This window comes from Scophthalmus maximus, chromosome 13, assembly GCF_022379125.1.
Source record: "Scophthalmus maximus strain ysfricsl-2021 chromosome 13, ASM2237912v1, whole genome shotgun sequence".
In the NCBI taxonomy this organism is placed as follows: domain Eukaryota; kingdom Metazoa; phylum Chordata; class Actinopteri; order Pleuronectiformes; family Scophthalmidae; genus Scophthalmus; species Scophthalmus maximus.
In genome coordinates, this window is record NC_061527.1 from 8,669,264 (window position 1) to 8,680,517 (window position 11,254).

Consider the following 11,254-nt stretch of genomic DNA (forward strand, 5'->3'; position numbering starts at 1 on the left):
TGTTATTTTAAATGTATATAGTTGGTTGGTAATTTTTTCTGCGCTATTTACTGTGCTGTTTCCTGACTAATTAAAATATTCGCTCATTTTAAAGTCAGGTATTCGACATAGCACAGATTTAACAAAAGGAGCTAAGAGAATAGAGAAAGGGAGAAATTAAGACAGCTTTATTCTTCTTTACTCATCTTAATATATTTTTCAAACTTGACTTTTTTTCTACACTGCTGCAAATGAGCATGGACACGGCTCCTCAAATGATTATTCTTACACTCGGAGTGCAAACCAGTTTGTCTTCAATTTAAGGCTGCAGATTTAACTGGTTTATACGCACCAGGTAAACAAGGGTGTGCATGGTGATCCTTAACGTCACACGTCTGACGATGCCAGACATGCTCGGCAGCACACTATACTGTGTTCTGAGTTGTTAACTCAAATTTCAAGGAACAATTAATTATTATTTTTCATTACCGTGTTTATCTCACAATACCAAACGGAAGGTCACCCCCAAATCCATAGTTACATTTGTGACAATCGAAATCGAAGTCATCGTATCCTTGAGCAATCGAGAGAGCGATGCATTCGTGTCAGTTAAGGAATTATCACCAGCAGTCTCTGCACTCGTCTAGTGCAGAGGAGGCTTGAGATTCTTAACTAGAAGAATCAAAAATCTCCTCGTCTCTGCCCGCTGAGATTTAACTCAACCGAAGAGATTATTTTCTGCCTTCGGCGCAGCTCTGTTTTTGAGAAATGTTTACGTAACTACAACGCTAATCTGCATGATGGCACACCAGCATGGCCATGTCAGATGAAGAGGGAAGACCGATGATGGTTAAAATACAAAGAGGAAGACTCCTGTCAACAGGCTCAAAGCCGAAGAGAGTGTGTCTGTGTGTGTGCACTGACAGCAACAGCAGGCCCAGCTTGAGCCACAGATGTCCACAACCCTGGTGTGTGTGTGTGTGTGTGTGTGTGTGTGTGTGTGTGTGTGTGTGTGTGTGTGCGTGTGCGTGCATGTGTGTAAGGGGGAGGGAGGGAGTCCTAAATAACCCCCTGGCCCTGAAAAGAAGCGGCAAACTTTGCCCATTAACATTCAAATTAGCAGATTTTGCAGTGACACCAGGGTGAACAGTTCACAATCGCTCAACAAAAAAGTGTTCTGAGGCCAAAATGACCAACATCTAATGGTTTCCTGCTTCTGAATCTCAAATGTGATAATTTGCCTTAAATCTCGTCTTACATTTTAGTAAAACAAATATCTGTGGGGCAACATGAAGAAATTATACTATACAACGAACATTGTCAGCAGTCGAGCGGCCGTTTCCAGACACTTGCAAGTGATGCTTTGCAGCTTTTCTCTGTTTTATATGACAGTAAATTGTCTGTTGAGCTGCTTTCAAGACGCACTGAAGTATGGAAATGTTCCTCAACTATTCTAGAGGGGCTGTATGTGAATGTGCGCAAATGCTGCCATCCCCCCTAGTGAAAGCTCATGTGAGAATACAGCAGGAAAATCTCCTGCTGAGCCCATCACATGTTTAAGTCCACCTCCAGGGAACATCTCCAGGCTCAATTTTCTAGACTTTTTCCAGAGTTAATGTCTAAAAAAAACAAAACAAAACAGGACACCATGGAAACTTCACTAAATCGCTGACAGATAAATTCTCAGCGACAATAACTGTTATGGCAGCTATAATCCACACTTGACAGACAGTTCAGTATCAGTCTGCATCAGCTGCAGGTCTTATCTCCAACATGACAGACCTCCAGTCTCCATCACACTACTAACTAACCATCAGCATAAGTGCAAATATCATTGCCTTCAAAAAATCTAAAACTCTGTGTGTATTTATGTCTAGAGACCGACCGATTTTGTACATAACTATTGATTTTTTAAATTTCTTCCTATATTCTTCTGTCCACTTTGCTGCTGTAAATAAATATAAATTGAAAAAAAGATATAAAAATACAATCAAATAAATAGACTTGAATTAAGAAAATAAACATTTATTTTAACCTTAGATGTAAAACATAAATGCACATTTAAAGGCTCATGTCTGTTGGCCGATCACATCGGTCGGGCTCTCAACATGTCGACGCCGACACCGATATGTCTGTGAAAGGCCGATGTCATCGAGCAACCGATTCACCGCGTAGCGTCCCGATCTCAACAAAGGAAACATTAGGCACATTTGTGGCCAGTGATTGGGTTAAGAATTCCACTTTTTACGGCAAATATTGCCCGCGAAGTGTGTTACTGTCTGTACAGAAGGCGGCGCTGACCAACACGGACCCCTGGTGACACACACACACGAACACACACACACACACACACATACACACATACACACACATACACACATACACACACACACACACACGAACACACACACACACACAAACACACACACGAACACACACAAACAAACAAACACACACATACATACACACACATACATACACACACAAACACACACACACGAACAAACAAATACACACACACAAACACACACAAACACGAACACACACAAACACGAACACATACATACACACAAACACACACACACACACGAACAAACAAACAAACACACACATACATACACACACAAACACACACACACACACACGAACAAACAAATACACACACACAAACACACACAAACACGAACACATACATACACACAAACACACACACATAAATACGTACACACATACATAAATACATACATACACACACACATACACACACACACGCGCGCGCGCGCGCGCGGGGGCTCCTGAGAGCAGCTAGCTTGTTTTAGTTTGAACATGAAGAAAACGACAGACGCTGGCGCCACACGAGGAGCAGCCGCGGCCCGTCTCAACTGCCACACGAAGCGGTTCGAGAGTGAGCCGAGCCTCGAGCTGCCCCGCGGTGGGTTGTGGGTCGGTACCTCTTGGAGCGCTTCAGCAACGCTCCGGGGACAAAGTGGGACTTGCTCGGACCCGGCGCCGCTGACCAGTGACTCGGATCCGACATGCTGGAGGAGTTGGCGGGGAAACAACCCTCCCTGGTTTCAAAGTTAAAGTTGAGTTCAGTAAACTGAAGCCTGGGTCGGTGTGAAAGCCTCTTCTCCTCCTCCTCCTCCTCCTCCTCTTCTTCCTCCTCTTCTTCCTTCTCTTCCTCCTCCTGCTGCAGCTCTCCCCACCATCGTCTCTCCGTCTCGGCGGTTCCTTTTGTTATTCACGCCGAGTACGTCCCGGCGGCTGCGGGGCCGCCCTCACACCGTGCAGGCCCCTCTCCGGCTGTAGCTATCATGCCCCCCGAAACACCACCTCCATGTCGGCGCGGCTGGTGGAGAAGCCCCGGTCACGTATCCGCGGTTCACTTCACAGTTCGTCCAGACAAGACTCCGCTCCGCCGGGTGCGCGTGTCCGCGTGCGAGGAAGCTGGAGCCCGGCGCTGCGTTCAAGTGCTGCTCGTTACCTCCGCTTTCGCACCGCTGCAAACAATCCGGTTTTAGGGCCACAGAACTACAATTTACGGATCATGCACCGAAATTAAAAAATTGTTGGCCGAAACCGAACGAAATGAAACACGTGTTTGAATATCGAATAACCGACCACGTTTTTAGTTTTTTTTTTTTTAGTTTTTTTTTTTTTTTACAGTTTTTCATTTATATTGCCATTTTTTCAGCATTGCATAAATTATCGCCTCGGTGTGAATTTTACTTTTTTTTTTTCAAAAATTACAATTTATAAATATTTATATAACATTTTTTACATTCCAGCAGACATTACACCCGAAACAACTTTTGTTGCTAAACATTCAGTGCATCCCTGCTACAATTTATTATTATCATTATTATTATTAGTGGTAGCAGTAGTAGTAGTATTTGTTGATGCTTGAAGTAATTGAAGATATTCAGTATCCAGTTAAGAAAAGCATACAATCTTTTAAATCTTTTAAAAAGCTTTTAAGAAGCTGAAACCAGAGAATTATGACCTTTTATTTCATAAAAACTACTTCAATGATTAATCAATGATCAAAATAATTGCAGGTTGATTTAATCACTAATCAATTTTATTGTAGCAGCTTTGCTAAGAATAAAAGAAAGCATCAATACTTCTGAATTCATACAACAACAAATACCAAGTATTGACCTGCACTTGCATGCGTAGGGGCATTTTTGAAGCAGGTGCTGTAAATTTCAGTTTGAACTTTATTTGAATACATTTTTTAGGGGTCCTTAAGTAATATATGATGAGAGCATTTTTTTTAACTTACACTGCAGAGTAAGGATATAGGCCATGTTTGTAGAACAACCACTGATATCGTGTTTTTGTTGTGGTGCAAGCCAGCAGACTATTTGGTCAATGTTTAAAAATAGTCAGAACCATTGCCATAGAAACATTCTTTCTCCTGCATTCATATTATATATTTGCTATTTCCTACAGACTTTGAATGCAGCGTAGGATGTAGTTGGGTTATACCATGAGAAGTCTGGTAAAGGTAGGATCCCAGGCACACTTGGTACATTCCAGTGCGTGTGTAGAGTATTTACACCCAGCATGTATATATGCATTTATATTTGAATATAATGTGGAACACTGAATCTATAACAGCTAACAAAATCTAAAGAAAATGTACTCCTGTATCTAGATTTGGATTCACAATTATTTCAACAGCTGTTAACAGTTGTAACTTGTTTGGCAAAGTCTCACTTTTTTGGGAATTTGCACAGACATATATTTTCAAGATTGTGAAAACCTAAAAAGAAAAGTAGAACGCATTATGCTCTCTGCCTACAGTATATATGATGTGTTTGCACGGTGAGTAGAACTTCTTCTTTTATGACAATCATGTCTTTAAAGGTAATGACATGATTTTAAAAAAAGTCGTTTTACATTTCACATCTGGTTTGGTCCTTTTTTGATGCACATGAGCTTTATTGGATGCGATCACCAATACTGCCATTGGTCTTGATTTGATCAAATGATCACTCCTCAATTTCAGACATGCAAATCAAACTTTACACTTTGATCTTTACCTTCCCCCGCCCCAGTAGGGGTTTGTGCCTCAGGCAGCCTGGCCCTCAAAAGTGACAGATTATGGAGTCTTCTTATCCTCGGGCACTTCTAACTCTAGAGGCTTCAGTATCACTTTCCACCAGGCCTTGGACTCTTGAGAAGCATTGTTAAGCGTTTGACTCACTCCTTTCCTGCTCACCTCCTGCTCACAGATTTAGAAACGATTACTCATCTGTTAACTCAGTCTCATTTAGTTAATTATATGTCCCTCTTGAAGCACTGTCCAAAAATGACTTCCTGTCAAATTGAGAATTCAGTTCCAAATTGGAACATTTTCATTCAACTGTCAGGTAACATCACAGTTACCTACTATTACTGTAGATCAATAGACCATGGCTCATTAGTCACACCTCACTGAGCCATGAGTCTAAAAGGGACTGTACTATTTTCATTGTGCTAAACTGTGGAACTCTTTTTTTTTTTTCCAAAACATTTATTTAGGTTTTTTTTCCCAGAGCAGATACTTTCCATATTAGTTGTATTGATATCTCTTCATCAGTGCCATCAAGACAGAACTCTTGTTCAGAGATTCCAGTCGCAGGTTGATGTAGGAGAGCAATTTACTTGAACAGAAGCTGACGCAAGAGAATGAACATATGTCTGGGTGGTGAAACAACAGGGTGGTGGTGGTGGTGGTGGGGGTCCTCCAATGCAGAATTCTGTGAGGAACGATGCCAGCAAATGTGCAGCCTGATATGCAGTGGCATTAAATAACTGCCGTGTGAAAACTGCGTTGAGGAATTGCTCATTTTTCAACAAAGCAAAGAGGTTCCATTACTGTACAGTGACAGCCTCGCACTTGCTCACACATCCAGGAACATGCTGGATGAAGCCGCCTCTGTTTGCAGTGTTGCCTTCCTCCACAGCACCCAGCACCGTTGCCAAGCAACCAACATAGACTTAGAGACAACTAATAAACGTTAGGTCTTCACCGGTGAAACGGAAGCCCCTTAAAAAAACACAAGTCAGACTTTGTGCATATTTCCTTTTTTTTGTCTCTGTGTTAATTCCATTAATATTTCACACTTTTTAATACAATAATCTGTGATTGCAAAGACACACAATACTTAGGTTGACTCTTAATTTCACTGTTATTTTTCAATCACAGTTTAGAAATGTGGCCAGCTTTCTCCAAATGATAACAGCTCAACACTTTTTTAATGCCATACCAATCTAACTTATAACTGTCTGGTGTGTGAAGTCTATCTAGCCTTGTTCATCATTAGTATCGTTCATCAACCTTTTAAAAATCATTTCTATGGATCAGAAGCACATTGTTAGAAGCGGATGGAGTTTACCGCAGCTGTAATGGAATTGTGGATGTTCAAATTATGAAAAAGATTGTGTTACACAATTGAAAGCAACAGAACAGCCACTAAATAGAATTGAAGACTGAACATTGAAGCTCAAATCTTTTTCCAAATCATGGAAAAGCAAAAAATGAATCAGCATAAGATTCACCCTGCCTGTGACTCTCAGCTGCAAAACACTTTTGTTTCAGCTGAAGATGTTAATCTTTAAAAACGGGTCACAATTACATATATTTTCATTTTTTTATATTCTTAAACATCTGGGCTCTGTAGTATTTCTATACTCTAGTATGTAACCTATATTTCTGGGACTATTGTCAGTCACAGATACATATTTACCGCTTTCTGGCACCAGCGGGTCAGTGAATGTGGGACTGAACAACTACATGTTCATGGTGATGAAGGGATTTGTCACACTGGGTTCACTGATTTGTTTTTTTCTGCACAACAATTGAGCTCTATGGCACAGGGGAATATGCTCTATCAGGCTTTGTCTACGCAGACAACACCTATTAGGTGGATCAGCTAATTATTAGTTCTGTGGTGATCTGACCCATTGATTGTTGCGTGTGACCTGTGTCTCTTACCTCCAGGGATGAAGGGTCTGTAATGGGCTGCACGGGCTGCAGGGGCTGCATGGGCTCAGGAGGGTTGGGCTTTGGCAAGTGGGCGACAAACTGTAAGGCAAGAAGTGTTCACATGGATCAGTACGATGAGTCAGCACCTCAGCGCGCAGCGTCTGTCAGCGGCAGAGCTTTTGTCGTGGGGTAGAGGTTGATGTCTGCCCCTCACTGGCTGACATCCCCGGCCAGCCGCCGGTGACAGACACTCGCTGTCCATCGGCTGGGTGATGCTGCTGCCTCTCTGTCTGCATTGTTTGTTGCAGGGTGGTTGGATGCAACTAATTGGGGAACATATGAACTCTCTTAAGCTATTACACCACAGGAAGTCGGCAGCTAGGCGTCAACACACCAGGCAGGAAGTTTCATCGTCCAGCACACATTTAATGAACACCTAATAATGACTGCAACCTCCACAGTGCACGCGACTCTCGGATATATGACGACATACCCTCATTCCCTTTAGTCAATCCGTTCAGGACAACACACTTTCATGGAGGACCGCAAGTGTCGCTGCAATATCAATAAAGCATTTGATTCATTAACAGATAGTTAATTCTATGATAAAAAATAGTCATTCATGAATTTGTTCACTAATTAATTCATCTATCTGTCACTATTTTAAAGTAACTCATTATTCGATGCGAGTAGGAAATTAAATTATGAATTTTAAGTATTAATCCCATCGGTAAATGGTTCAACATTTTTGGTGTGAGCACACATTCTTGAGAAGTTGAGTAAAAATAAGGTAGGTGCTGCTTTCTAACAAGTCAAAGAGCTAGTTACATCCCATGGCCAACCTGCATTGTTTTATCCTGTTTTACCAACGTGTCATGGAGAGGCTGAATGTCCAAGCAAATCAAACAGATGATGGGAAAAGAAGAAGCAGTGGGGAGATGGTACGGCAAATAAAATTGAAAGGAAAATGCTCCTTTAAATCCCTAATTAAAATCTCTACTCTTAATTCACGTGAATCCAGTTACTTCATTCGCCATTACAATTTTAAATCCCATAATTTATTCATGAATTGATTCATGTATTTTAAATGATGTACTTATTCACTGTTTTATTTGCCCATTAAAAAAAAAATCTAATAAAGAATTACATAGCAATTTAGTCTAATTGTTTATAGATTAAAGAAGTAATTTGTGAACAAAATTTGTTAATTACTATTTTTAGTTTACAATTCAGTGACACTTGTGGTCCTCCATACTATCAAATTCCTGAAACTTCTTTTTCAAAATAAACATTTCTACAATTTCACATCACAACGGATTTCCCTGCTCAAATCTAAGCTCTGCCTCGTGAGCACGACAGTGCTGCTATTGTCTCCACGCTGTAGAGGCTTCTCAATGCTAAACACAGCACTAATGAACGTGTTGTCATAGTAATGCATGAGAGGATGGCAGGGAAAACAATTCCTTTCCCATAGACCCCTCGTTCTGGAGTGTTGGCTCAGTATTACACAACAGGTCTAATCGCGTTGAATGCGTACGTTTACATTTTGACAGCTCCTCATGGACCCCCCCCCCCCCCGAGTGTAAATCTCAGACTGACTCATTGGTGACATTCATACGGAGTTTCTGATTTTCTCAGACGTTAAGGTCATTCACAGAGACATGCAGCAACCCTGCAAACACATCATAGCAGGAGGATTGTCGCTGCTGCAAAAACAACAGTCGTGTCAAGTATATTTATATTTTGTTCAAAATGATTGGCTTATTTCAAAATATTATTCTTCTTCACGGCGAGTTCACTTTCATATAGTCCTTGAAAATAAAAAAAGGACTTGCTGAAAACTTGCTTTAAGACACCTTGCCTCAGACTGTTCAGTATCTGACAGAATGTTTCTGCACAGAGGTTTGTTTATCTGAATACTTACTCATCATAATTATCGGCAATAAATAAATAATTGTCAATGAAAATAAAATGATGTTTTTCCAGTGCTGGCGGTTAAGGAGCCCATGTTAAACAGCCTCTGGTTAGATTGTCACAGGTTGTCTGGGCAGCCATCAACCCCTCCCCGCTGTGAGCAGCAGCAGCAGCAGCAGCAGCAAAGTGTCTAAAAAAAATGAAAACATGTGCACGTTTTGCAGAGATGATCCACGGCGGAGGCAGATGGACGGATGAGAGAATGGGCATGTGAGCAGGGAGCTCCTACGCCTTATGGATCAGCATCTAGTGGGCAGCAGGTACGTCCCCCTGCCTCGCCACGAAGAAGAAGAAGAAGACTACATTCCCTCTAGGGGATGAGTGGGCGGATTGAGACCTGAAACCATGTCCTTTGATGGAGAGAGGAATCACAGATTAGCAGTTATAAGGCCATTCTAAATGATTCGGCTCCTCTACAGACCGAAAGGCAATTTGTCTGTCTTGGTTTCGGGAGGGCGAGCATGTGATTCGTGCAGGAATCGTAGTGCAAGAACTTCGTGTGAGGTGAAAAATGAAATCAAATGAAAAAATGGAGGGACAATAGGGCTGGAGGAGCACAACGCATCATCGCGAACAGAATTCACACTGATGCACTGTTTTGATGCGCTGAGACATTTAGTGTCATTGGAGTCCAAAAAAAGTCTGCAACAGTCTCCAGGGGAGAAATAAAGCTGCGTATATTTTTGAACCTGCTGCCCGAAGCTTTAAACAGAATAACTCAAAGTCCCCGCCCTCACAAGTTCCCTGTTGTTTGGTTTTGTGAGTTTAACCGGCCACGAAATTGCACAAACGCACTGTTACCGTTCAAACACTGTTCACATTCAGAGGGGGACATTTTGTTTAAAGACTAAGAGGCAGGGAAACTGCCAATTCTTTGATAATGAGGGGGGATACTTTTGCATTTCGCAAGGAGCAGGCTTCTGATGAGACCCTTTGACAAGAGTAAACAGAAACTGTTGAACACAGACAAGGAAGCCTCAAGCAGCCCGGGAGACAACACGAGGGACTGTTTGCATTTCCCTCAGGCTCAGTTGGCAGGTCTGCTCTCAAAGCTCAGTGGTGATGGATCACAGTGGGTTTGAACAACATCCATTTTGTATGACTGGAAAAAAAAAACCCAGAAGAAGAAGATCTTTGTGTTGACACTAGTGGACACTGGGACATGCAGCCGAGACCACATCGATTACCTCTATTTGCCCTCTCGTCACAACTGTGAGAGAACAACTTCACGTGGCACAACTTGTTGTTTCACGATCTGCAGCAGAAGGTGAAAATGAGATAATACATTTTTATTTTTTCTTAAAAATGAGAAGCCAGAACTTACTCCAGGGTCAGAGAGGGGATCTTCAGCTTGTCTCGCCTCGACTTCATCCTCGCCGAGCACCAAGCGGGGTCTTCAGTCAGCACAGCGCCGCGGCCCCGCGCGGTCCCACGGCCGGCGACCACCCTCTCATCCCCGCGGCGGCGGCGCCGCTGCTGCTGCTGCTGCTGCTGGAGGAGCCGGGCGACTAAAAATAACCGTGTATCGTTTACCGGCGCAGCTTCAGCGGATTCCGTTGAGAGAAATTGTTTTCCCCAGGCTGTTAACAAGGCTATGCAACAACAATCAGTTGCAGGGGAGAAAAGGAAGAGAAAAAAAAAAAACCCAGGAGGAAAAAGAGCGACCGACGAGACGCAGCGGCGGCAGTTTCTGCGCCTTTTACGCTCCGCGTCCTCGTCCAAGGGCGCAAAGAGGAGCGAGTGGCACCGAGCCGAGGGAGCGGCGGGTCACTGCTCCCCTCCATGTGACTGGTGGGAGGAGGAGGAGGAGGAGGAGGAGGGGGGGGGGGGCTGGACTGGGGGGGCTGGCTCAACCAGTTTGGGGGTGGGTGACAGTCAACGGGGGTGAGTTTGGGTGAGGACGAGGCGGTTGGTGCGTCTTTTTTTGTGGTTTTGGTGAAATCACAAACTTACGCACTCGTCTGCTTCTGTGTCGTTTGGCCTTGTTCTTCTTTTTTCTTTCTGTAGATCTGTTTTGTTTTTGTTTTTTTAATTCATCCGCGTTGTGCCACGAAGACACGACGGCCAAAATGTCCACCCGTCATTGTCTCTAACGCGTCGTCCTGTGAATCCAGTCTTTTCTCTCCGTGTGCGCTGGAACCACAACGACGCTGTATCTACGTGGACAGCGGCAGGCGGCTGCTGGTGCGTGAAGAGGCCGGGGAATACCTCCGCTGTCAAACCGTGACAGCTGCCACGCAGGACGCGTCTCCCACCCTGCTGCTGCTGCTGCTGCTGCTGCACGTGTCCGTGCGTCCGGGCGATGTGGGGACCTCAATGTGTGTG

The 11,254-nt window shown here is 43.3% G+C and overlaps 1 protein-coding gene across 4 annotated transcripts in view; it reads right to left on the minus strand.

The window, feature by feature from the left end:
* The window catches only part of mast3b (microtubule associated serine/threonine kinase 3b), a 35,509-nt gene extending 24,823 nt beyond the window's left edge, over positions 1-10,686 (minus strand). For 2 of the 4 annotated variants that reach the window (XM_035647641.2, XM_035647640.2), the window contains exons 1-2: positions 10,254-10,686; positions 6,965-7,054 (exon numbers count right to left, since the gene is read on the minus strand). In XM_035647641.2, the coding sequence (XP_035503534.2) occupies positions 6,965-7,054; positions 10,254-10,300 (137 nt within the window). In that variant the 5' untranslated portion in view covers positions 10,301-10,686. Of the gene's footprint in view, positions 1-2,930; positions 3,617-6,964; positions 7,055-10,253 lie in introns of those variants that run through there. The other 2 variants (XM_035647642.2, XM_035647644.2) reach the window with 2 other exon arrangements.
* Positions 10,687-11,254: the final 568 nt, after the last annotated feature.